The 27359-nt window shown below is 45.0% G+C and overlaps 2 protein-coding genes across 3 annotated transcripts in view; both read right to left on the reverse strand.

Moving 5' to 3' along the window:
* Window positions 1-1972: 1972 nt before the first annotated feature.
* Window positions 1973-13048, reverse strand: HMCES (5-hydroxymethylcytosine binding, ES cell specific). The gene is made up of 7 exons (XM_054035182.1): window positions 12915-13048; window positions 10611-10807; window positions 8485-8628; window positions 7180-7299; window positions 6102-6262; window positions 5265-5457; window positions 1973-3836 (listed from the first exon to the last, which is right to left on the reverse strand). The coding sequence occupies exons 2-7, from the start codon at window positions 10791-10793 to the stop codon at window positions 3615-3617; spliced, it is 1023 nt and encodes a 340-aa protein (XP_053891157.1). The 5' UTR covers window positions 10794-10807; window positions 12915-13048; the 3' UTR covers window positions 1973-3614.
* Window positions 13049-14190: 1142 nt separating this feature from the next.
* COPG1 (COPI coat complex subunit gamma 1) overlaps window positions 14191-27359 on the reverse strand; it is a 35431-nt gene continuing 22262 nt past the window's right edge. For both annotated transcript variants that reach the window (XM_054033755.1, XM_054033754.1), the window contains exons 15-24: window positions 27244-27319; window positions 25457-25560; window positions 24759-24884; window positions 24213-24281; window positions 23339-23481; window positions 21814-21985; window positions 20276-20373; window positions 18176-18314; window positions 16222-16320; window positions 14191-15432 (exon numbers count right to left, since the gene is read on the reverse strand). In XM_054033755.1, the coding sequence (XP_053889730.1) occupies window positions 15302-15432; window positions 16222-16320; window positions 18176-18314; window positions 20276-20373; window positions 21814-21985; window positions 23339-23481; window positions 24213-24281; window positions 24759-24884; window positions 25457-25560; window positions 27244-27319 (1157 nt within the window). In that variant the 3' untranslated portion in view covers window positions 14191-15301. The remainder of the gene's footprint in view (window positions 15433-16221; window positions 16321-18175; window positions 18315-20275; window positions 20374-21813; window positions 21986-23338; window positions 23482-24212; window positions 24282-24758; window positions 24885-25456; window positions 25561-27243; window positions 27320-27359) is intronic.

Genomic DNA, 27359 nt, shown 5'->3' on the forward strand with positions numbered 1-27359 from the left:
CAATTTTGGTAGGGCAAATCTGCTATCCAATAATCCTTAGGTTGTGTTTACATTAGCCCCTTTTCAGCAAATAAATCCCACCATTTTTAATATTGGAGTAATTCCATCACTGGGAGCCCTAGTGTACAGCAGCTGCATCATCATATAAATCTACATGACACAATGGTTAAAACCCTAGTGGCTGCTGCTTCCACCAACTTTTTCTATATTAGGGCTTCCATTTTGCTACCACCAGTGAGGGAATGTGAAACTTTTCAGAAAAAAGGCTAATGTAGACCTGGCCACATTGTCCGTCTTTGATCAAACCGATAATGCCACTAGCTGCCCTTCTAGAAAAAGGCCTATTGTCTCACTGTGCAAACACCTAAAGAAAATCTCATTTAATTTCAATCTCCTGCTACCTTAACAGGATGGGCTTTTTCCTTTCCCAAAACTCTAAACTTCCCTGGCTATTGGCAATGGGTTTGCAGGCCCCTGGTTTTAGTGCTAGGTTTTATACTCACATGTAAAAGAAAAATTCCTCATTCCTGAGAGATCAACACTAAAAAAACCCAATACATTTGTTTTCTAAGGTTACTGACACAGTTGGCATAACTGGAAGTGGGGAAATTAGGCCCTGCAGAACTGGCATTTGGCTTTCAACAGAAGGGCTTCATTTGAAGCAAGTATCTGAGCTTCAGGATGAGATTATGGCACCAAGTATGTTCATTTAAAAAAAAATTAAGAGTTTCTGAATGGAGACACATTTGATTTGGAAATAGATGTAAGTTTAAAGGTGTTATTTAGAGATAACAGTATATAAATATAAATATAGTTATTTAGTGATAACACTTCCAGGGCTTTCTACCTGCAAAATGCTCTACACATAATCAGCCCTTATGAGTGTTAGGGGGAAGGATTATTCCCCATTTTACAGATGGGAAAATTGAGGCAGAGAGGGATGATGAGTGGTCCAAGGCAATAAAGGATTGAGTATTAGGAGGAGGATTAGAATTCAGGTATTCCTGATTGCCAGGTCTGTATTCACCTCATACCTCCCTCCATTAGTAGCAGCAGGTAGTTTTAAAACAATTATTATATGCACGCTTGTGACTTTTTGTAATGGTTCTGTAATGGTTGCTGTTTACAGCCAATGCACTGAAGAAGGACAGCAAAATCATTCTGTCTAGAAAATGATTACTTGGCAGAGGAAGAAATCTATTTCTCACTTTCTGCATGTTGCTTGCTGAAGCACATAGATGGTGTTGAGGCAACAGATTTGTGGTCCCTGAAACAAGCCCTCTGATTCTTCCAGTCTGGAATGGGACTGAAATTAGATAATAAATTATTTTGTCTTGAGAGATTAATGATGGCAATGATAGGGAAATAGACTGCAAAACTGTTTCTGGCTAGTTTACATTAAGCATAGACAAGGGGAAACACTAAATCCACCCAAACTACTGATCAGCTAGCAGGAGACATTCCCTAGCTCCTCAAAGGTGTCAGAAATGGGGCTCAATGGAGCATTTCCCAATGAATGTAATGTAACGGGTTACCGTAAGATTCTCATATATCTTGGATACAGTTTGATACTTTTAAAATAACTCACTTCCTTGCAGCCTGGATTTGGTTCTCCCTGTTTTAATGGTACTGTATCTCACCACACTCCTATTCGAAACTCCAAGGGCTGCTGCTCAACTGCCCATCCCCCAAGACTCTCCACAGCGGCTAAGAAGCATCTGTGGAGCTCCCTTAGAACAAAGCAATTCTGAGTGGAGCCATCAATCTGCCTTCTGAGAATATTTTAATTTGTAAATAAACTCTTACCTCTTCAGGAACTTTATCCAGCCAAAAGTCTTACAGCTCACTATACTCTGTGAAGTCGCTCTTTTCCCAAGGGTGAGGAAGACACATTATTCACATTGCTTGTGGAATGGATGAGTATGGATTGATAACAAGTACAGAGAGACAGACTCACACAAGGACACATCACAACAAGCCAACTGATTGCTTTTTATTTTCTACAAACTACTACTTCAAATACAAACAAGTGATGCTCTCCAGAGAGCTCCCACATGCTAAGGGCTTTGCTCTAACATTTGACTCTCACTGTTTGTTCAAGTCCCAGCCCAAAGACAAAAAAATATACTTTAGTGACAATCCAGTGATCTACCTACTCAAAAGAGTGATTGTTCCCTCTCTGGATCAAGAATTCAGAAAATACTCTCTAAATCTTAAAATCCTATTAATAAAAAGATTGCACAAACATTATGGCCAAGACAAGTTTTCCCACACAACTCCCCACAAAAAATAATAAAGCTAGGAGTTATGGCTGCCACAGGAGACAGATTAAACCCAGTAATTCCCAGGAACTTGCTCTCTAAGGTCATGCCAACACATTAAAGCTGGTTTTTCAGTGATACTGAGTACCTGCATCTTCTATTGACTTCATTTGGAGCTGTGGGCACTCAGTACTTCTGAACATCAGGACTTTTTTCTCTTTAAATTTACCAGTGTTGCTACTGTCAGCGTGAGGTCTGGTGTAGACAATATGCTGCCATTTTACCATTGTGTCATGGTTAAAATATTGATTCATGCCTACATTATAATTTCCATTGCTACCACCAGTGGTAGCAACAGTGGGAAATTTGAGGGGATATTTCTAGAGTCTTCCATATTATACCACCACTGGAGAATGGTTTTCAAAGCAGACCTTGACAATAGCGCACAGACTCCTTAAAGGCAGGTCAGCCTGTCAGAAATGGGACAATGAGCATGGAAAAGGATTTAAAGGTAAGGCCACTTTTTACTTTCACCAGCAAAACTGACTTAACAAGGCATTTCTCTCTTATTCTTACACACACACACACCCTCCCCATTTCCACAATAGAATGCTCCCTCAGTTTTAAAAGGCACCTGTACCCATGGCACTTGCTTCCAGGATGCTGAACATCCTCCTTTCCACATATGACATCAGGATCCCACTGTTCTGGAACCCGTATGCAGAGGCCCATACATGTTGCTGAACTGACACAAAGCAAGGCAGTGTTAGCCCAGAATTTCCTGGCCTTGGAAAATGGGGCTCTGTCTCTGATTTAAATACCAGTTTAACATAGGTTCTTTTGTTCATTTTTTCAGCCTCAGAAGTTCTCAAGCATCAAAACATCAAAAGTGTCCAAAATAATCTGTATAGAACAGACACTATATAGGAGAATTAACACAAAGGAGAACCAGCTGAATACCACTGCAGGAAAGAATTCCATGCAGTTTTTCTGTTCTTCATCCAATGGGAAGAGCATGGATTGGGTTTTAGTGCCTCTCACACATGTATCTGATTCATAAATGTTCCCAAGGCAAGTCAGTGCCAACCACTAGGCTGCAGTGAAAAAGTTGATGGGAGGTGAGCATTGCACATTAAATCTATGTCCCTGCTAATGGAAGACAAGAAAGAAAGTTTTAAAAAACAAACACTGCTTGTGCTGATGATTTACTGATTCAGGAGAGAAGGGCAACAAGCTACAAAATCACATCAGTGCTAGAGATCATGTTTAAATGCTCAATGCAACAAAGTCACAGGAGTCTCACTACCAGTCTGCAGGATCTAACAGGCTAACACGCTGCATCTACTTAGGAACTCAGAACTGAAAGTCAGTCCATTGAGTTTTAGGCTTCTTTGCACAAGGATCCCCTTCTTCCTTCTTCAGCCACTGGTGCATTAAGCCTGCACTGGTTCTCTTGGGTGCAGTGATTTGGACGAACTGGCTGGACCATCTGGGCAAATCATCTTCCTCTTTCTTGGGAGACTTGTTTTTCACCCAGTCCAACATCATTTTGCTGCTAGTGCTGACTTTGGTTTCCTGGGAGGACAAATTACAATAAGAAAAACAAGAACTGCAGAAATAGCTGGTCATATATTCAAGGCACATCGGAAAATGCCCACATGGGTACCAAGTCAATGAGCTGGGTCCAGTTTCAGAATGGGGAAGGTGCAGCAGCAGCATCACTCCCTACAGTTACACAGCCTTGCAGAAGGTCCCCATGGAAGTCCCAGTCAGATTAATCCTAAATGCCATTCAGGAAAGAATATACCATATTAAGCAGAGTGATCCTGAGACTTTACAACATGGTTTATTTCTGGAAGAGCAGGAAAAGGAATGGGAATCCTTGAGGGGCCTTCACTGCAGTGACCCTCTCTCCAACTGGGGATGGATGGCTGCCTTTGGGAACATAAAAACAGCCATACTGGGTCAGACCAAAGGTCCATCTAGCCCAATATCCTGTCTTCCGACAATGGCCAATGCCAGGTGCCCCAGAGGGAATGAACAGAACAGGTAATCACCAAGTGATCCATCCTGTCGCCTATTCCCAGCTTCTAATGAACAGAGGCTAAGGACACCATCCCTATCCATCCTGGCTAATAGCCATTGATGGACCTATCCACCATGAACTTATCTAGTTCTTTTTTGAACCCTGTTATAGACTTGGCCTTCACAACATCCTCTGACAAGGAGTTCCACAGGTTGGCTGTGTGTTGTGTGGAAAAAATACTTCCTTTTGTTTGTTCTAAACTGCTGCCTATTAATTTCATTTGGTGACCCCTAGTTCTTGTGTTATGAGAAGGAGTAAATAACACTCCCTGATTTGGGAGTTTCTCAGAGCCATCCTGAATCAGTTAGAAGGGGTAGCTCAAGCATCTTATATGGCATAATCTACCTCTCATCCTCAGGCGCTGAGTGAGCTGCCAGCCCCTAATGAACAGCTAACAAAACATGTGATTTATTCTCTTATATTCTATGGAGTGGCCTCCCCCCATTTGTTAAACTTTTGAGTATCTTATTTTTATTGCATTCGTAGCCCATTTCACAACTTTGATGCATGATTTATCCTGTCATATAAGATGATAAATTTGCATGCCTAGGATCTGTAATCTGTATTTATATTTTACTTCAAACATTCTATTTTTCCTTTTGTCGCTATTAACAAAAACAGCACCCCCCGAGCCTGCTGCCCCCTAAGCCCAGCACCCCAGGCGGTCACCTGAGTCACCTGCCCCTAAATCCGGCCCTCCATTTTCTCCTCTGCAAAAGGCACTTCCAGCCTGAACAATCTATGCATATATGGAAATGGGTATAAATTATCTACCTCACAGGCATGATTAATTCATTAATGTTTGGAAAGAGCAGTGGAACCCCCAGTTAGACAGAGGACAAAGTACAATTCTATTTATTATTATTAAACAGTATTATCGTAGGGAAGTCTGATTTGTGTCAACCATCAGATCTCACCGTCTGTGGTCCCAACCCAATGGGAACGAGGCATTCTGGTGTATTGTTTCTGGAGTTGTTTACTATAGTGGAAACCGGGTGGAAAGCAATGTTCTCTGTGGAGTGGATGAGCCTAAGGGCTTCCTGTGTTGATACCTCTGTAAAGTCCAACCATTTCCTGATGGCCTCATCCCCATCCAGGATAGCTGGCATCCTAAACATGGGAGGAGATGCAGAAATCTTAAGACCACGTAGAGAGACACAACTTATCCGCCATGTCGCAGGACTGAGTGATTTGGGTGAAAGCCAAACAAAGATCCAGAATTAACATAATCCAGATTCCAGCTATCTGGGGATTAACTGTGTTGGCAATAACTATTATCATGTTAAGAAATGGCTAGAAGGCACACAGACCTCATTTCTGAAGCCGTGGGGAAAGAACTAAGCAATACAATGTTTTTCTGTGAGGCAAACAGTGTGCTAATTTCACCAAAGCAGCCTGCTTCCCCAGAGAAGGCAAAGGGTCTGTCAATCACTAGGCAGCCCTATGAGCAATTTAATTCTTATTGCTACCAGCAAGGGGCCAAACACTGTGATTTATGGCAAGAGCAAGATTCAGTGACCTGAAACAAGTCAGTAATGTTCTAATGTACTTCTCTAAAGGGATCAGGTAGACAAAGCATGGAAGAATTTCTGGCCTGTGTGTTCTTGGCCACCAAGGCTATGTATGTAGGGGAATACAGTCACACTACCTGCTCCACACAGCACAGAAGTAAAGGGAAGGTTTTCTGCCACACACTCCCCACTAATCTCTGCCATCCTGAACTCTACCAGCCACAGCCAGTCATTCTCACTTGCCTGTTATGGATATCACTTAAGCCTTTAGAAGCATCTACTGTGATGATGGTGTAGGTGTACAATGCATCCCCTCCATCAGGGGGCTCCCAGCAATCAAAAATCCCAGCCATGGTGAGTAACCTCCAGCCTTTCCACTCTTCATCATCATCTTTCCCATCTGCCTGGAAAAGAAAGATACAGAATGATCACAATCTTTCCTAACCTCCTTCCTATGCTAGGTAATTTCAATACAAAGATATTTAAAGGCTATCTGATACCTCACAGAAAACACTAAAAACCGGTGTAGTTCAGCTACCCATGCCTCATTTGCTATTTTAATTACTATTCTCTATTTCTAGGGATGTTTACCCAAAAACTTTATTAGGAGCATCATCTTACATTGATACTTTTCCCCCCTCAAAGTCAATATCCTCCACCTGTGCATTGTAAACTGTTACTTTGGAAATTATTGTGAGGTCACAGGAGAGAAAGGATAAGCAACAGTAGCAGATAAGATATTTCATATAACAGATTACATTTCCATGAAAAAATAAATAACAAGGGGAGAAAGCACAACAGGCCGAGAAGAGTGTCTGAGATTATTCAGAACTCTGTTCTGTGAAATTTTAGCAAGGGCCATTGACTTCAATGGGAGCACTTTGTGCTCAGCACTTCTCAGGATCAAGCCCCACATTAGAACAGTGATGGGAAGCACACTGTAGATCAAAAGGCCATGCACAGACTGCAGCTTTGGGTGTACAAACACAAACACAAGAGAAGTTAATCTTTCTGCATTTCAGGACTTTAATATATAGGGGATGACTACGTGACTGCGGGACATCTTCCATCACCGCCAAAGCCCTCTTTCCACCTGCCTGGAAGTTAGGCCTCACCACACAATCAAGCTGCACTGTCTCCAATATCCTATGCCTGAACCTCAATCACGAACACAGCTGGAGTGAGCAGGAATTTACAAAATAAATAGTTTTTCTTCAGGAGAAGTGACAACTAATTAATATTTCTAAAGCCTTTTCCAACCAAAAAGTGCTATATTGCACTGCTGAGTATTAGAACAACATTGTTGCTGAGAATCCAGTACCATTTCTTGCTTGGGCTGTGGGAAGTAAATGAAATAGGGCTGCTTCTTTCCATTGTGCTGCTGCCATTCATAGAATCCATCTGCCAGCACTACACAGCGTCTGCCCTTTATCAGAGGTCCCTTTGGGAAGAGAAGATTTGACCATGTCACAAATCAAAGAAGATGGCAGCTTGGGAGGTATTAAAATAAAAGAAACATGTTTGTTGGGGTGGGAGAAGGAGGGGAGGACAAGGCCATGGCTGAAGTATAGGGAACACATTTCTTTATAACCCTTTTCGTATTCTATAACTGATCCTAAAAAGCATAGACATAAAAGCTGTAGATCCACACTGGGGTTCTGCTCACATAAAACTATGCTCTGCTATCAGAGTTTATGCCACCACTAAAAGCTCTTGAGGAAGTTAGAGCCTTATTATGTAGTTAATTACTGTATATGTGTCTTATACATAGTAATCTAGTAGTGTCCCCTAACCACCTAAGAATTAAAATGCATTAATACATGGTGGTGGCAGCATGAATACTCCACACTAGCACAAAATGGAAATCTAGTCATTCTATTCCGACTCATTTAGGAAGTTTGATTTAGTTTAAAATATGTCACTATAGTAATGGGCACTCCGTCTACTCCCTTTTATTAATATCAATGGGAGATAGGCACCTAAGTCCCCACCCCACACCAAAATTAAGTTGTAGGTGTTCTGCAAGTAATACTCAGGGTAATTCTGAAAGTCTCTATTTCACTGAAGGTTATGAGCAGTAAGACAAAATAATCCTTCATGTTCTCACCTTCCATAATTTAGAGCACGACAGAACCCCCTTTTATAGACTCCCACCAAACAGTACACCCACCTTCCGGCTGAGGGGGGGCAGGATAAGTCTACCTACGGAGCTCTTTGTGCTGCTGCTCAATTGGCTTAACAGACAAGCTTTTTATTAATTTCAAGTAGTATTTTATTCCCATTCCCAAAGCTTTCTTTTTATAGAACCAATGCCTTTGTTTTCTCCAGTCTGAACTGTACTTGAACCAAACAGTGGGTTATCTGAAAGCCACTTGGTCAAATACAGCATGCGAAAAGCTATCGTTTGTTGGGTTCTTCTATTTCAATGAAACTGAGATGCTAGGTTTTACAATGTGTCATTCAGAAGGATTTATTTTCTGTGCAACAGGGTGGTGGTGTCCAATTCTTGTTAGGAAGAGGTTTAGATCTCTAGTTTACAAGTCATTAGTAGCACTGCTAGGAGCTGATGATTATAAAATCTTCCTTCTCTCAAGACTCATTAAATGCAGTAATATTGTAAACTTACCTTGTAGGAGAGTTTCTCCATCATGGTATCGCTGCGACAGTTGGATGTTTTATACTGCATTTTGGAAGGGTCAGCTTCTCTAAACCAGGCTGGGACCAGCCCCCAGCGCATAGCCGCGATGACACGCTCAGAAGAGTCAGCATCCTGTCACAGAAAATAGAAAAGCACCTCATGCCAGTACACGCAAGACAGGAGCAGACAGCAAATTACAAAGTAATCAGCGCATATTGTAGCTCTCTGCCTTCTCCATTATATAGTGGAGACTACAAACAGATCCCAGCAAACTCACTCACTACAACTAGTGGCAGAGAGCCTAACAAGAAAAGAGGAGCTTACAGATAACTTATTAAAGTAACATCTTATATTTTACGAAGAAAGGTTACTTTCTGACAAGAAAGAAACTTTTTGTTGCTGTTCTGCTAGTTACTTTTCTTTGCAATTCTATCACTTCTGTTTTGTATGGGTATGAGAATACACTCTGTGCTGATACGTGACTGCAACCGAAAAATGATTCAAAAGTAATCAGTAATTATTACTCCTCTGAGAAAGTCATTGAAAATATGCAAGGGATTAATTTTCAGACCCAGCAATATGCAATAAGGCTATTTTTCAAAAAAAATATAAACCCCATTGGTTATAAGGAACATTCACTATATAATACAATATTTGCGTATAATAGTAAATTTGCAATTTGTATTTAACTACTACTATTCAGGGATCTTCTACTCTAAGCATAGTATACATTCTGTCCTACTAAAAAAAGTCCCAGCAACATAGTCATCTTAGGGCCTTCCCCAATGCAGTGAATAATTATAAAAGGACACTGTTAGGTTCCTTATATTTTTTTATTTAAAAACAATCTTACAAACGTTACAAACAATAACTTTGTTTTAATAATCTGAGCATTTTTAAAGTCTAACTTACTTTCACTGTTCACATTTTTGCATTTTTTCTCAGCTTTGACAATGGAAACAGACTGTGGGTTTCACTTCTGCTTCTAGTCAAATTCACTTTCTGATTCTCAGGTGCTAGCCAAAAGCTGCAATGTTTGGGTGGCTAATACCACAGGGAAATGGTTTGTTAAAAAAAGTTCCCAATGAACAAAACTACACAGAAACATTTCTATTGGCCTTCAGTTTTGTAAAACCTTTCAAGCCTACAAGCAGAACAGAAAGCAGCAAAGAAAAGCACAAATCCAATTGTTTCTGCGTCAACATTGTAAATACAGTGTGTCACACTGTCCCCAAATAGTGAATAAGCATGGAAAGTAGTTTAATAAAGATGACTGGATGATCAGATGTTTGCCTGTGTTAATAGTTAGGTTGCTGGTATGCTTGAGACCACTACCTATCATACTGACCAATACCAATACCATCTCATTGTTTCCTTGTACTCCTCCGTCAGTCTGCCTACATCCATCTGTTGTCTCTGGTCTTACACATTGATTGTAAGCTCATTGAGACAGGGACAATCTTTTTTGTTTTATGTTTGTATAGCGCCTAGCATAATGGGGTCCTAGTCCATAAATGGGGCTCCTAAGCACTACAGTAATACAAATAATAAATAGATATGTTTCAAGCACTATCTTTTTCTTCTTTGTGATCTCATCAGCTATTGCAGGAGAATTGTGGAATTTTAAGTATAGTATTTAAGCAGAAAAGTAAAGGAGGAAGTAGTTTTCAAATGCTGTGCAGGTGTATTGATGAGAAAGTGTTAATATTTTTAAATTTCACCTTTAAACATTTCTGGTTCTACAGATCTAAGCAGTTGTAATAAATAACTAATTCCTGACATTTCAGCAGAATTTAAAACACCTTTTTACTGTAGAAGTGGGAACACATACGGAACTATTAATATGGCAAGCATGTGTACTGAAAAGCCTGAAATGTCAGTATGAATTCCTGCAAAGCACATACTAGCAGTAGGAGTCTGGAGATACAGAACTAAAACTAAACTACTAAGTCTTGAAGAGGCTGCAAACTGTGATACTCCAAAATATAAAGACGTTTATACCAAATTGGTCAAGTACAGTTGTGAAATATACAGTTACCCCCCTTCAAACTACTAGTCATTGTATACGATGCACCATAATGCATGCTGAGTAATTTGTTCTGCTTGAAGGTTACCTTCTCAAAGTGTCGTCGGGAAACCAGCACAGGGCTGTTGGACTGGGGACTCTTGTTGTAGGAGGGGCTGTATTTATCAGCATCTCTCCATTCAGGTTGTCTTGTTCTACCATGGTTATCACGGTACATACAGGCCCGGCGGATGCGATCTGCTCCCAGAGCGCAGGCCGTACGCCCACACATTCTTCACAAGTTTCCTAAAGGAAGAAGACATTATATACTGTGGAACAATGGCCTCAAATCTGACTTCAGGTGACAAAGCATGATCACATTTCTCCTTCACACTGGACACAAAAGGAGCAATTTACTATACATGCATGTCTTCCCCTAGGACTCAGCCTCTTGTCCACTCTATGGCAAGGTGTCAGGGGTTTATTATTTACAGAGCCCAAAAGTTTGCTGGATATTGTAAAAAAAGGCCCTAAGACTTTAATAATCTAAGGAAGCATACAATGAACAGATGAGAGAACAAGTGGCAAGTGTCATATTTAATACACACCACATAGTTCCATGGGCTTTTTAATACTTGATGCCCCCAAACCTTTTCCTCCATCTATGATGTTAATACTTCTTTCAGTGGGATGACTAAGGATTGCAGTTGAGTAACACTCAGTGGAGCAGGGGAGGCTGGGAGGCCACATGCTCAAAGCTATCTTTAATTGTTACATGATGCTCAGATAGAAGGAATAGGTGCCTTGGGAAAAAAATAAGATGGATTGGTGTTGCTGCCCACTATAGCCACTGAAACAGAGCCCCGGACACAGGCTGGGGGAGCCCTTTGTTCCCCTGTATTTACTTTAACCATACATTTAAATCTACAGGAATCAGAAGTCAGGGGAGGCCCCAAGCAGCACAGCTCTGGGAAAGGGAGAGTGGGAACTGCTACTCTGGATCACTGGTTGCTGGACTGAGGTCTTTCACTATGAGAGTGATTTGAGGGCCTGCCTGGTGGAGTATGGAAAAGGGGGTCCCCTGCCCAGACAGAGAGGGGGTTGGGGATTTCTGCTCAGGGGACTGAGAGGGGCTGTTGGTGGGGGAAGGGGGAATTGTAGGGGGTTCCTGGTGGGGGAGAAAGGGGCTGGGAGAGCTCCCTGCCAGGGGAGAAGGGTGCAGGGCTCCCCGCCCAGGGACTGAGGGGGTCTCCAGTGGGGAGCAGAGGGCTGTGGGGGGGGGGGTTCCTGCCCAGGGACTGAGGGGGTCTCCGGTGGGGGGCAGAGGGCTGTGGGGGGGTGGAGGTTCCTGCCCAGGGACTGAGGGGGTTTCCGGTGGGGGGCAGAGGGCTGTGGGGGGGGTGGAGGTTCCTGCCCAGGGACTGAGGGAGTTTCCAGTGGGATGCTGCTGGGGGGGGGGGGTCTTCCTGCCCAGGGACTGAGGGGATCTCTGGTGGGGGGCAGAGCGCTGTGGGGGTTCCTGCCCAGGGACTGAGGGGATCTCTGGTGGGGGGCAGAGCGCTGTGGGGGGGTTCCTGCCCAGGGACTGGGGGGGTCTCCGGTGGGGGGCAGAGGGCTGTAGGGGGGGGGTTCCTGCCCAGGGACTGAGGGGATCTCTGGTGGGGGGCAGAGCGCTGTGGGGCGGGGGGAGTTCCTGCCCAGGGACTGAGGGGATCTCTGGTGGGGGGCAGAGCGCTGTGGGGGTTCCTGCCCAGGGACTGAGGGGATCTCTGGTGGGGGGCAGAGCGCTGTGGGGCGGGGGGAGTTCCTGCCCAGGGACTGAGGGGATCTCTGGTGGGGGGCAGAGCGCTGTGGGGGTTCCTGCCCAGGGACTGAGGGGATCTCTGGTGGGGGGCAGAGCGCTGTGGGGGGGTTCCTGCCCAGGGACTGGGGGGGTCTCCGGTGGGGGGCAGAGGGCTGTAGGGGGGGGGGTTCCTGCCCAGGGACTGAGGGGGTCTCCGGTGGGGGGCAGAGCGCTGTGGGGGGGGTTCCTGCCCAGGGACTGAGGGGATCTCTGGTGGGGGGCAGAGGACTGTGGGGGTTCCTGCCCAGGGACTGAGGGGATCTCTGGTGGGGGGCAGAGGGCTGGGGGGGGGGTTCCTGCCCAGGGACTGAGGGGGTCTCCGGTGGGGGGCAGAGCGCTGTGGGGGGGGTTCCTGCCCAGGGACTGAGGGGGTCTCCGGTGGGGGGCAGAGCGCTGTGGGGGGGGTTCCTGCCCAGGGACTGCGGGAAGCTGCCGGGGGGCTGTCCGGGGGTACGCTGGCCCCATGGTGGATTTCTATTGGGCTCGCCTCGATCTCCCACAGGCCGCTCCTCCTCCGCCGCCCAGCCCAGGGTAGGTCCCGATCCCGGTCCCGGTCCCGGTCCCACTCACCCGGCCGTTACCGACACCTCAGCCCGCCCGCTGCTGCCGCCAACAGCCCGGCGGGGGCGGGTCCGAGTCCGAGCCGCCGTCTGTGAGTGGGCGGCGATGGGCACGTGACGGGGGTGCTGCCGCGCCCCGCAAGGCTCTGCCCCTGGCACGCGGCCTGCCCCACGGCCTGGCGAGGGAGGGGGGCGCGCGCGCCTCTGGTCCCGGCTGGCTCCGCTCCCCAGGGGGTGAGCGCGGGGGCAGCCCCAGCTCACCCGCTGCGGAAGAGCCGGGCTCCACGCTGGGCTGGGCAGGGGACGGGTAATAGGAGCCTATATAAGAAAGAGACCCAATTATCGGGACTGCCCCTATAAAATCGGAAATCTGGTCACACTAGGGCTGGGGGAGGGGCCACGTTTGGGAGCTGTCCAGGGTGGGGAGGGAAGGGGGGCTTGTGCCTCGATCTGCCTTCGCTCTCTAGCTGTAGGCCCCCAGCTTTGCTCCGCTGTGGGGCTCTGGGCACAGCCCAGATGCACCCAACAGCCACGAACCTGCCCCCAGTAGCGCTCTGTACAAGCACCTTGTAACCCCTCAGTCAGGCCTAGGTGGTGAGGCCATTTCATCAACCGCATCGGAGCGCGGGGGCCAGCCTGAGCTGGTGGAATGAGCGTTCCTGGCTCCCCGCCCTTCTGTCAGCTACACATCTCTGGCAAAGGCCTTCCCGAGCCCTCCCTTCTGTGCCTGCAGGATGCACGGACAGCTGCCCACTCAGCCTTGTGTTTTGCTGCAATTCCCGTAGTGCTACTGCAAATGCAGCGAAATGGGAAATAGGACCACTCTAGTCAGAGGAGAGACAGGGTTCATTCTCCTAGCGGACAGACAGCTGCAGAAGCCTTAGGCTAGCAGCGGGGGTTGCACAGGTGCACGTGTTTCCCTATAGTGGCCAAAGCTCAGGACCAGGAGAGACAAGGTTTGCTTAAAAACAAAAGGAAGAAAACTGAAGTGGGAGGCTCATGCAAAAGGTGATGAGTAAGGAGAACTCCTTGAGTATTAGCGTGGGATATAGTGAGCCCCCTTCCCCCCTCCTAGGGTGGTGAGAGAGGTGAACAGAAGAGGCAATGACAAAAAACTGGTGCTACCCTAGATAATCCCTCTCTTTAAAGCATGCAAGACAGTCACTGTCTATGACAATATCCCAAGCAGTCGCACATGCCTGGTCAGTCTTGCAGGAATGAGTTGGTGCAATGCCTTTGGCTACACCTTTAGGCCAATAATAAATAATTATTTAAATTCCATCAGGATCTTTTAATATTTTGTTTAATGTTACATTATATGGTGACATTTTGCATAAAAAAATACAGGCAGAGTAGAACAAAGATCAATTACAGGTGCTAGAAACAGACATCTCTCCTGTTTACCCCTTATCTGGCATAACTGAAACTCACAAGTTAACCAAAATGATGGCTCCAGAGAGGGATGACAACAGCTCTGGTTGATATATTACACACTGTCTGATGTTACACATCACCACATTGCTTCTTTCATACTCAAAAATCTAACTGGTCACTTTTCCTCCGGATACTACACACACAAAAATCACATAATCCTATACCACTTATACAGTAGGCTTTCAGTGTTGGATCTAACAACAACTGAGAAACCAGTTACTGATAACTAGGGGAATGTGAACAGCCAAACCAATTATACACAGACAGTGTGTTAATTGATTTGCACTTTACAGAGACTATTTCCTTCTGACAGGGTTGTGCAAAGCTAGAGCTAGGCACTTATTTCCCATTCTTTGACTGAATATAATTGCAAGACAGCCAATCCCAGCCCACTGTGTTGAGGGATAAGTACCCTGGGAGAAGATCAGCCTGTCATTTTCCATGAAGATGGTAGTGGAAGGCAGCCAAGTTCTATACCTGTAGGAGAGGGAATTTTATTATTTTATTTATTTACCATGTCCTGTTTTTAAGGGTCTTTTAAAGACATAAAAATACTAGCAAAATTAGTGTTAATTAAAAGCACACTAATTTCAGATTCCAAGTGACCACTTAATGGGTTTGATAGTGTTACCATAATATGAATGGTTAAATAAGGCTTCATTGGAAACACAGGACCCCCAGACTGCAGAGTTCAGTAACTTGGTATTAAATGGGCTGATTCTTCAGAGGGGTTTATAGATTTAAGTGAAACTGAATGCTTCCTAAAACCTCCTGTCAGGGCATAAAAACACCACAATTTTATTTAGAAAAACCCAAATAACTGTCCTATTTTTTACTAATGATAAAAAGCTGCTGTAGTGAACGTGATTCCAATTCAGTGTCCAGAACAGAGGGGAACCAAGAAAACCAAGAACATTCTCCCTTTATGGGCCTTATGTCAGAGTGCAGTCTCAGAAAGACAGTTTAGCCAACCGAGGCCATGATTATGTCCACAGGAAGCTCTTCTCCACTGCGGGCTGTGACCTGCATTGTTACAGTGTCTGTCAGGACGAGACGAGAACGCACCAAGAGGTCATGGCCACCCCGAAACACACCTGGAACAGAGAAGAGAAGAGGGAAGAGAATAAAGTGCTTGAATGCCACTAGCTCATCCATCAAATTCAAAGGATACTCATGTGGCTGGAGCAAGGTCCCCTCTCCAAAGAGCATCAGCTGAACATAGTCCAAAAAATCACCAATGCAGCTGGATAGTTATAAACCCCACCGTAGCACATTAAGGTACCCAGATGAGTTAGTCACTAGTATAAATCTTTCAAAACCCCACGGACACACAAATTAAATTTATATTTTAGACTCAAATGGGGAGAAGATCAAGACATTTCTGATATCACCATCAATTGCTCATCCAGTGTGCATCTTAGTTTAACATCTAGAATTACATTCAGTTGTTGCTCAAGTCCTCCTTGCATCTCCCATAGGATTCCTCAGTTCACCTCATTCTGGAAATCCAGGGACTCCCACAAAGATTGAGGTAACAGCTCCCTGAAGATCATGCAGGGCGGTTCTGAACTCAATTCAAACCATCCCAAGGGATTGGGGACAAGCTTGGGGCTTGTCCCCAATCCCTATCCCCAAGTAATTCTTCTGATCCCAACATTATCAGCTACCCTGAATTTGAAGGGATGGGGAGCACAACAGGAACAGGCGACTGAATGTTATCTGGGGCTGTGGCAACTGAGCGATAGGCTGTGCACTAGTTGGGCTAACATCCTGAGCACTACTGTTCAGTCTCAAAACAGACAAATCCCTGCGTATCCCCAGAGTCACTAAGAGTGTCACATAAGCTGGGGCAGAGATCCCGACAGAGAATCCCAACAGTTTACCTGCCAAGTACAATGTGTGAGAGTTTTTGTTGTCTGGCACTTTATCCGATCGCTCACACGGCTGCATCCCCAGGAACTTCACAATATTACTGACTGCCTCTGGTAAAAGAAATAACAGAGGGTCAGTTTCATGGGTTTATTTAACATCATTATTTTAACAGTGTTCAAAGGTACAGTAAGGCCCTCCTCCCAGTACAGAGAAGAGATATGGTCTCTGCCCCAACGGGCTCTTAACGGCAGACAGTGCCTCCATATGTGTTCGTACAGGGCCCAGCTCAGTGGGGCCCGGATTCTGAGAGAGATCTCTGGACACTAATGCAAAACAAATCATAAATAATAATTCTGTACATGACACAGCAAGGGTGCATGGTAACATGAAGGTGAGCAGAAAGGAGGACATGGACAGCATCAAGATGACTCCACAGTAATTCAACAAGGCTAGTGCACAGCCGTGGTATAACTTATTTGAGGAGATAAATGTGGATACAATGAAGGACACAATGAGCTTCTTTCAGGCCTTGCAGGACACATGGGTCTTCAGGAGGGATTTAAAATAGGAGAGGGTTGTGGCTTTGAGTACCAGCTCAGGGAGGGTATTCTAGGCAGGGCCGGCTCCAGGCACCAGCGTAGCAAGCAGGTGCCTGGGGCGGCCAATGAAGAGGGGAGCGGCATGTCCGGCCGTTCGGCGGCAATTCGGCGGCGGGGCCGACGCTCCCTCTCGGAGCGAAGGACCTGCCACTGAATTGCCGCCGTAGAAAGAAGCAGCGGTAGAGCTGCCGCCGATTGCGCCTTTTTTTTTTTTTGGTGCCTTAGGCGGCAAAAATGCTAGAGCCGGCCCTGATTCCAGGCATGAGGTGACATGGAAGACAGCACAGAAATAGCCAAAGAGAAGAAACAAGGGGCAGCAAACTAAGGACGAATTCCCATCAGGCAGTGACTCTTAAAGGGAGCAACACAAAACTGCATGATGAGGGCCCAATATAAAAGTACCCCCAGAAGCTGGCACCCTAACAGACTTCAATGGGCTTTGGAAGAGGCACAGATAGAGTCTTTAAAATTAATAAACTGAGTGCGAGGATGAGAACAAGAGGGGTCATTTAAGGATCCCTCCTCCCCAGCTTCATAGTACCTCTATGGTTTACTCCTCCTTCCTGCCCTTGGGCCCTAAGGCGCAGCCTATCTCCTCCTGTGCAAGGACAGCTAGAGTTAAGGCTGAACCATGTTCCAGCTTCTTGAAAAGGGTGTTGCTCAAGACCATTGCAAGGTGCTCCCTTCCTCACCATATGGCATTCCCAGTCCCCAAAGGCTCAGGATACTCAGAATTTAGGATGTGTTTCCATCACAACAATGACCAAACCAACATGGTTTCTTTTGAAATTAAAAGTCACCAAAGGCCAATACCGTGCACAACAGGACAAATCCAATTCTACGCCGGAGATGAATTTGGCCCGTCACAAGCTCACTCAGAAAGAGGTTTGTATTGGACCTTAGACCTGAACTGTGACTCCAATTTCAGAGTGTAGAACTAGAGGCCCAAAGGAGCCTCAGCAGACCATAGGGAGCCACAGCTCTAAGGGTATATCTACACTGCAGCTGGGAGGTGTGATTCCCTGCATGGGCAGCCAGACTTTTGCTAGCTCAGCTCAAGCTAGTGCGCAAAAACTAGCAGTATGGATGTTGCAACAGTGGCCATGGCTTGGGCTAGCCTCCCAAGCTCAGACCCAGGGGGCCTGGACTTGGGCGGCTAGCCCAAGCCACCACTAGTGCTGCAACATCCACGCTGCTAGTTTTAGCATGCTAACTTGAGCTGAGCTAGTGCGAGTCTGTCTACCTGTGCTGGGAATCACACCTCCCTGCTGCAGTGCAGACATATTCTAAAAGGCCAGAGTTCAGACTCTGCCTCTTGCAAGCAGGGAAATGCTGGGAGTTCTGTGGGGGTCAGAGACTTCCTTACCTTCCAATGTTTTAATGGTGGATAAAGTGAAGGTCTCTTCCTTTTCAAACTCATCACCCACCTCGTCCCAGGCTGCTCCAAAGTTTGGCTTCAGAACCCTCTGGATGTGATCAGCTACCGTTACCTCAATGTCTTCAAGCTGATAGGGAAAGAAAGTTTTACATAAATAAGATAGTTCTTGTTGGGGGAAAGCTATAGACTTGGCTCACTGCAATCAAGTAAAGATGGTGACATTTACTTTTGATCATGGATTTTCTCAGAATTAGCTTCTTGTCTCCCTTCTGATTTATTTGAGCAATGATATTTTGGTACAATCTGTTTTGATTGGGTATTGGAGTTGGAAGAGCCTTCAGCTCTTCCATGCCCAGAGTTTTATGACGGTATTTCCCATTCCGAGCACAGCTCTCAACCTGCCAAAGATCAAAATGTCTGAGAAAGATCCAAAAGAGGGGACAACACAAAAATAAATTTTAACAAAATAGAGGCAGGGGCTTGGACTAATGCAAGATTTGCATTTCTGGAATACTGAGAAACTTCTCTATATTCTGCATCCCAGCTCATCATTTCTGAGATCAATAATGTACAGTGAGAACCCCAGGTCCAAGGAGGACTGACATCGGAGTCCATAATGGAGAAGGGTACATGCCTACATTTGAGACCTTCTCTGGAAGTATCATATCTGATACCATCCACCACTGAATGTTCAGTGAGCTGAGCTGTTGTTGTGGCCACATTTATGGGAGGTGGAACTTGCCTCCCTGGATAAGCCCATCTCTCCAGTGCATATACACCTGGAAACACTCCTCTGAAGGGGCATGATCAAAATCTCCTCATCATTCTAGTTTAAATTAATGGATGGACTATGGTTGTTATTTAAAATTGCTCAAGTGCCGTAGCAGAGAGGGAGGAGTGTCTCGTATAACTTGGCACAGAGGAGGGTTTAGCCGCGCAGTGTCTTTTGGAAAATCCCCTCTATTCCCTCTGCTTGGACAAAGCTCTACCGGCTCTTACTACAGCTCATGCTGACTTACTGCCAAGTCGTTTCTACAGTCAGATACTCATGAGTGTCTGATGAGAAAGGGGCAGGAAATACAGGAGCCAATAGAACAGGTTAAGGTTCAGACACATCATATCGTCTACTCCAAAAGGGAAACAAAGCCACCCTGTGTGAAGCGCCCAAAGCTGTTGGTTAAGCTCAAGGTAACTTTTCACTCCCAATGAGCAAGAGAGACCTCAGCACGAAGATTGGTTTTGTGCTCAAAAGCTCTGTTTGGATATAGCAATGGCCTCAGACAGAAGCCCTTACACAGAACCCTAATACAGCCCTTGTCTCACTGCCAAGAGGAAGGAGCCAAGGTTCCCTTCCAGGCTCAAGAGCCAGGAATGGAATTTTCCTGGTACCAGAGTCAGACTCTGGCCTATAAAGTGAAACTCATTCAGTGCCAGAGCTGACCAAACAGCCTCCATTCACTAAAGCAGCTACTGCGTTGGTGGAGCCCACTGTCCTGAGCACCGACAGGTTATTTTTAAAGTAAAAGCACTTGTTCAAGAACAGAAGGAGCTTTATTTACCCTCCAACAGAGAGTTCTAATTCACAGGAGGGCTGCCCATGCTGCCTAAGGTGTGGATAGGAACCATGCCAGCTTTTCCACACAGCTTTGCCAACACCTTTCATTCCTGACGCGTGACACAGCATGCTAACCCAGGGCAACCCAATCTGAGGGAGACACCACAGCCTCCATAAAGACAGATGTCCAGTGTAGCCAGGTATGTGCATGAAGAGTACTCATAGGAAGTTACTCCAGGTTAGGTAGAGTAAACCACCTGTACATGCTGAGATTTTACAGCTTGTGAAGCGCAGAGCTGCATTAAATGTGTGTCTTGGCCCAAAATCAGAAGACCAGCTGCAGAGACTGGGGAAATTCAGGACAAGGAACTTCTGTCTCTCCATGGGAGGAACCCCACACCCCTCTTCACAGAAAGTGCCCAAAACTTCTGTGGCCAGATTACATTTCAGAGGAACAGGCTATTGGTGCACAGAAAATACAAGGGAAACAAAAGCCCCTGGACCCTCTGAAGCTCCAGTTATCAGATCCTTACCACATACTCATCCTCATAGCCCTCATCGTCCGCTTCACCAGTGTTTAGGTCACAATCCTTGACGGTGAATTTCATCATGCAGCTGAATGTACAGGCCACTGGGGAGGGAGGTGGCAAAGGAAAGGCTCATGTTACCATCTGACATGCATTTATCTTCATGGGGGGGACCGTGGTACAGCGTTCAAAATAGGGGACTGGAAGAGTCCTGGGTTCTATCCTCAGTTCTGCCACTGACTTGCTGTGTGAACTTGGACAAGTCACTTCCCCTCTCTGTGCTTCAGTCTCCCAAATGTGAAATGTGTACATTCTATTTATTTAGATTTAGTAAATGATTAAAGATACAGGGGGTTGTGAGAATTGTTTGTAAAACACTGAGATCCTTAGATTAAGTTATATTATTCTTCATGAGAGGATCAAATAATTTTAGGAATGCTCGTTAAAATAAGCCTCTCTGCCCCTGCGAGATACTCAAGATATTATCTAGGAGTCACTTCACCTACCACTGAAATGTTGTCACTTCTGCATTGTAACACAGCAGCTGATTAATACTTCATTACAAATGAAGACAGGCAGTGATGAACCATCCCAGATGAAACAGAAACTATGCAGTGAACAATAAAAGAGATATAGCAGTCATCAGTTGTGTTACTACAAAGAAAACCAAATGAGACTGAAGCGTGGAGAAAGGCCATTTCACTTGCTGATTGGTGAGGGCATAAGTGAGCCGGAGACTCAGCTGTACCCATTCTAGTAGGCATTTCAACTTCTATCCACTTACTGTAGGCACTTACATGGCTCCCATTCCCACAGTGTCTGAGTGCACTACAAACATCTCATAACATCCCCGGGAGACAGAGCAGTATTATTATCCCAGTTTCACACATGGAGAACTGAAGCACAGAGAGACTAAGTGATATCGGTGGCAGAGCAGGGAACTAAATCCCCGTCTTCTGAGTCCCAGGCTACTGCCCTCACCACCAGACCAACCTTCCTTTATTTACAAGTTGCCTGAGAAATCTCAGCTTTCAGTCATAAAATCCATAAGGGTACTGGTAAGGGTACTTCCAGTGCAACGGGTGTCCCAGGCCTATGCTGCAGGGGAAAGACGACTACTTTTAAGAGGTAAGATTAGGCAAGGAAGGAATTTAGGCTCTGTTAGTGTGGGACCCTCCAAATGTAGCTCCCAGGCCCACCCCACAGACCTCATCAGTAGCCAGCATCACATTAATTGTTAAATTCACGCCAAGCAGTCTTCCTAGTGTCTGAAAAGAAGGGAGACAAAGGGCTGTGCACAGCCTCACTCTGAAATGCTCTGAAGCAAGTTAACCTAGGAGAAGAAGTGTGAAGAATTCTTCCAGGAGGGGAGCCTTGAGAGGCTATATTGCACAGAGTAGCAAAGAGAAACTGTACTCGGTGCTGTTGGATGGTGTGTTCACTTACCAGCGATAGTAAATGGCTTGTACATGGGGCGGAGGGTGTAGGGAATACAGTTTGGGTTATTTGAAGGGAATGGCAATTTACGAGGACAAACTGCTTACCTGCTGTGGGGTCCTCTTCAGGCAGTGCCACCAGCGTGTAGCAGATACCAGGCTGGTTATACAGTAGGCTTTTGGCAGGTATGTAGCTAATGACCTCATACCCCTCTGTCGGCTCCATCTGTACCGTGACGTTCTCCAGGATCTGATCATTCAGTGTATTTGTACAATCAAACTATGCAGGGAAGGAAAGGGAAGCAACAGCTTGAAGCCATTAATGATGGACATATAAGGAGATAGTGTTTCAGGCAGAGGACTTGCTCAGTGTGATTTTTAACGCTGACCCCTTTTTGCAATATCTGCTACCTAAATACAAACTCTGTTCTACTGGATATCAACTTGTGTAGTCAAAGGTTTAGTTAGAGACATGTACCACAGAGAAGTTGGCATTTCTACTTTTTCAGCTGAGAAGTTAAAAACCCCAATTAATGCAGAGACCTCTGTAAATATTTAAGAGGAAAAGAAATTTAAAATAAATAAAGACACAATGGCGCAGTGGCTCGATCTTAGCCTTCTGCCTGAGAGAAATCAGAGGGCAGTTGTTCTCTTTCAGTGCAGTATTGTGTCTTAGTGCTTTGTGCAGGGCAGTTTTAAATGTCTCCAGAAAGACAGCTTTCCATCACTTCCCCAGGGAAAGTATTCTAAGATCTTCACTATAAGGAAGGCTAGACTGACATATATATAGCCTACATTTTCCTTCCTCAATTTCATACAAGTGCAGTTGAGTTGGAGGTGGCCCTTCTAATGGCTAGAGCAGAGGAGGGGGAATCAGGACACCTGGCTTCTATTTAGGCTCTGCCACTGACTCATTATATGACCTCAGGCAAGTCACTTCATCTCTCTGTTCATCTGGGTGTAAAATGGATGTAGATAATGCATGTGTGTCTCTGTAAAGAATTTTGAGAGCCTCTGTAAAAGGAGTTAGGTAAGCATAAAATAGTCATACTCTTCATAAACTAACTAGCTGCAAAATTCCTCGTGCCCTGGGCCACTTGCAGTCTCAGATGCCCAGGTGAAAAGCTGCACATGCATCAGAAAGAATGTCTCTTAGACATAGCACGAGCATGCTGGGGGCATAGCCAAGCAATACAGAGGGAGTATAAATATTATTCATGGCTTAAATGAGTCTAAGTCTTCTCTCCTCTTGGCCTGTCTTTCTATTGTAACCTTCTCACACTGTCAAATTAAGGAAGCTCCATCCTTTCTTGACCCTGACTCTGAGGCCTCTGGTTGAGGAACCTTTCCCTCCCACCCCATAAACAAAGTAGCCCTCCGCTGCTCACACACACACTATGAATGAGAACAGCACCTAGTGACTGTGTACATGCTTTAGATGTACAATAGGCACACACGCTTAGGTTAAATTCAGATTACTTGGGCCCAGAGTATGGAAGAAGTGGTCTCAATACCATTCACCTCTGCTACATATTGTGAACTAAACAAGACACACCACTGGGAAGAAACAGCCCAGTGGGTAATTAACAATTAGGAGATTATTTTTACAACCCTGTAGCAGCAGCCTACGCACCTGGAACACCATGTGGTTGACAAATGTGTGCTTGGTGCAACGGATCACGTATTCAGTCTCAGATTCTGTAAGAGCCACAGGCTCTGGAGAGGACTTGAAGAGTGGGCCCAGCCCTCGGAACTCTGGGATAGCTGCCAGTTGCTCTAAAACAGAGTTAACAGAAAGAACCCAAATATCATATGAGTGAAAGTGCCCAGAACAGAGAGAGATTTCAAAGCTCAATTAACTCCTATTCATCTCTGTAATAAATCACTGATCCAACACTGTGCACAGAGATAGAGTCAGGGTGAATGTGACCACACTGACAGGAGCAATGAAAAGCCCCAAACCTGGTCCCACGGTGTGCATGAGCAGGGGGAACATGAAAGAAAGAAAGAAAAACACCACACACATACAGGAATTAGGGGCTTAGATCAGCCAATCTCCTGGGCCTGGTATTGATCGGTTATTGAGTGCACACATTCACCATTCCTGCTGCATTTATAACCTGCAAAATCAGAAGCATTGTTGGCCCTTCAAGTTTGGAATCCCCTCCAGATGAGGAATATAGAAATTGCCATATTGGTTATATCTAATGGCACATCTAGTCCCTGTATTCTATCAGTGGCTAGTATCGGAAATTTCAGCAGATATGCAAGAAACACTGCTGTGGGCACTTGTGAGATAACCTGCCCCCAGGAGAAGTTCCCCTAACCATTACTCCACTAGTTAGAAGTTGGCTTGAAGCACAACGGTCTATTTCCCTTTCATGAGGGTCAACTCAGATGGTGAAAGGCTACAGGATTTAGGCAGGCCCAACAAATCACATGACCGCTACATCCGCACCTCTTCCGCCTACACAGGGTTAATGAGAGATGCTCCACATTCTGCTTACCTTGGAATATTTCTTGCCTTGTCGCTGCCACTTTCTCTGGCTGTTTGACCACAGTGATAGGAATACTTTCTGCAGGGGCAGAAGCAAAACGGGACAGAGAAATTAATTAAGAAGATCACTAGCTCACATACATAAAACCTCTTGATAGGGACTCCTTCAGAAATGAAGGAAGCCCATTTTTTGTCTTGCTACAGACTCCATTACTCTCACCCAAGTAATGCATCCTATTGTACTCAAAATCCTAACCTTTACTTTCAAAATAGCTTTGGAACAACAGCAGCTACAGTGAGGATTATGAGCGATTATTATTATTAGCAGGAGGTTTACAACAGAATCCTAATCTGGGAGCAACTGAATTTACCAGCATGGACTTTACAGAAAATAAACACCCCCAAATTCAAACAAGATGGATCTTAACAATTCATAGCATCACACAAACTGGAGATAAAGATGCTCATGAGGTCCCATCCAGCCCATCTCCTGAGGGAATGTTGGAAGCAATCAGCTTTAATACTGGAGAGGAGTGCCCCGTTATTCCATGGGTACCTGATCTTTGTTCTGTGATGGGAGCAGTTGCCAAAGGAACAGATTTCAGGTCAAAGGGTTTCTCAGAGGGTTCCAGGGTATACTGCTGCAGCGCCCTCTCCAGGCCAGGGATGGATACTGTCAAGCCTGAGGAAAGAAGGGAGATCACTGAAGTCAGAGCAAACACCAACTCTGTGAGCCATTGAGTCAGAGTCCAACTAAAATCTCCATCTCTGCTCTTCTTAATTGGCTAGTGCAGTAGAAAGCATATGTACCCAGTGTTCATGTTCTGGACACACTGAATCCAGTATTTCTGAAAATACTATGATGACATTTATTCAAATGATTATCATCCCCAGAGCAAACCTGTAGGCTGCAAACATCTGGAATGCATTTGACAATTCTATTGTAACCACATTCCTCAGGGCCTGAATCTGGGTCTCTGATGCACAGCCATCACTGCACTACAGCCTGAGAAGTCAGCCATCCTACTGCATACATATGAGCAGATTTGGAAAGGATAGCAGAAATGCATGTGTCCTTCACATCAAGAGGTAACCTACCAAATGTCTTTACCTGCCCTTACCATTCATGCAATTACAGACCAATTGACAGATTTGTGACAGTCTGAAGGATGTTCAAGCTCCCTGGAACCAATCTGTTCCCTAGGGACCCTGGGTAAAAAAATGCATCTTTATTCTGAAAAGCCTCCACATTACCATTCAGGATGTAGCCAGCATTGAGAGCTTTCTGCTTCTGCTCCAGAACATTTAGGTAGAACGTGGCTCTGTCTCTCACTTCATTATCATCATCCATCACGCACCTGAAGGCAAGACAAAACCCAGCTGTGAGCATTGTGAATGTATGCAGATGACTGATCTAACTTGGTGGTGGCCTAAAGAAACTGAAAATCTGCGCTGTAGAATAGGGCGAGTTGAGGCACTGGTGATCATACTAATATGGCAATAAATAAATCAATAGTTCACCTCCTTCCGACAGCCATCCTGGGCAAAAAAACTTCAAAAACAGACTCCAACGAGAAATTGCAGAATTGGAATTAATTTGCAAACTGGACACCATTAAATTAGGCTTGAATAAACACTGGGAATGGATGGGTCATTACACAAACTAAAAGCTATTTCCCCATGCTAATTTTTTCCCCTACTGTTATTCACACCTTCTTGTCAACTGTTGGAAATGGGCCATCCTGATTATCACTACAAAAGTTTTTTTTCTCCTGCTGATAATAGCCCACCTTAATTGATTAGTCTCCTTATAGTTAGTATGGCAATACCCATTTTTTCATGTTCTCTGTGTATATATATCTTCCTACTGTATTCTCCACTGCATGCAATGAAGTGGGTTTTAGCCCACGAAAGCTTATGCTCAAATAAATTTGTTAGTCTCTAAGGTGCCACAAGTACTCCTCGGTTTTTTTGCTGATACAGAGTAACACGGCTACCACTCTGAAACCAGCAATATTACAATCTGTCATGGGAGGCAGTGTTCTATATACCCAATAGTGGCTTTAGGACTGTCATAAACATACAGCTAAGGGTAGCATCAAATCCCTCCTTTACCTGTAAGGGGTTAAGAAGCTCAAATAACCTGGTTGGCACTTGACCAAAAGGACCAATAAGAAAATAAGATAAACAAAACCTCCCCCCCCCCTCCCCCCCCCCCGAGATTTGAAAGTGTTCTCTCTTAGGACAAAGAGAGAGACCAAGCCGGTAATCCAGCTCCTACTGAAATGATACATCTAAAATTACAGAAATTGTAAGTAATAGCAAGGAAATGTGTTAGATTATCTTTTGTTTTAGCTTGTGAACTTTCCCTATGCTAAGAGGGAGGTTTATTCCTGTTTTGTAACTTTGAAGTTGAGCCTAGAGGTGAATCCTCTGTGTTTTAAATCTTTTTATTACCCTGTAAAATTACCTTCCATCCTGATTTTACAGAGGTGCTTCTTTTACTTTTTTCTTTATAATAAAGTTCTTCTTTTAAGAACCTGATTGGTTTTTAGTGTCCTAAAAACCCCAGGGTCTGGTCTGTGCTCACCTTGTTAACCTATTGGTTGGTATCTTATTCTCAAGCTTCCCCAGGAAAGGGGGTGAAGGGGCTTGGGAGATATTTTGGTGAGGATAAGGCTCCAAGTGGCCACTCCCTGAACGTTTGTTTAAATCACTTGGTGGCAGCAATACCGTCCAAGGACAAGGAAAGGAATTTGTGCCTTGGGGAAGTTTTTAACCTAAACTGGTGGAATATAAGATTAGGGGGTCTTTCATGCGGGTCCCCACATCTGTACCCCAGAGTTCAGAGTGGGGAGGGAACCATGACAAGGACTCTGCACCCAAAATACTGTGCAAGTCCAGAGGTCTCATTATATTCTACCAAGTGGGTCAGGAGCGCCAATATGTCAAGAAAATCCCAGGTTTGTCCAAACATTTAAAGTTCTTAGGAAAAATCTCTGAAATGTCTGCTGGGACAGAGGGCAGACTATATAGCTCACCTTTTCAATAACACTAAGATGCTGGGTAACACATCCTCATTCTGGGCTCCAAATTTAGCCAGAGCACTTACTGCACCTGTAGCAACAGCAAGGAAAACAGGATCAGCTGGCAAAGT

The sequence above is a fragment of the Malaclemys terrapin genome, chromosome 7 (assembly GCF_027887155.1).
Source record: "Malaclemys terrapin pileata isolate rMalTer1 chromosome 7, rMalTer1.hap1, whole genome shotgun sequence".
Lineage (NCBI taxonomy): Eukaryota > Metazoa > Chordata > Testudines > Emydidae > Malaclemys > Malaclemys terrapin.

Excerpts from the sequence above, each read along its gene's own strand:
- HMCES (XM_054035182.1), bottom strand. The coding sequence starts at position 10,793 with ATGTGTGGGCGTACGGCCTGCGCTCTGGGAGCAGATCGCATCCGCCGG. Across the intron at positions 7,300-8,484 it reads TGGAGAAACTCTCCTACAAG|GGACCTCTGATAAAGGGCAG; the intron begins GTAAGTTTACAA and ends CTCTTCCCAAAG. Across the intron at positions 3,837-5,264 it reads TTGGGTTGGGACCACAGACG|GAAACCAAAGTCAGCACTAG; the intron begins GTGAGATCTGAT and ends TTGTCCTCCCAG.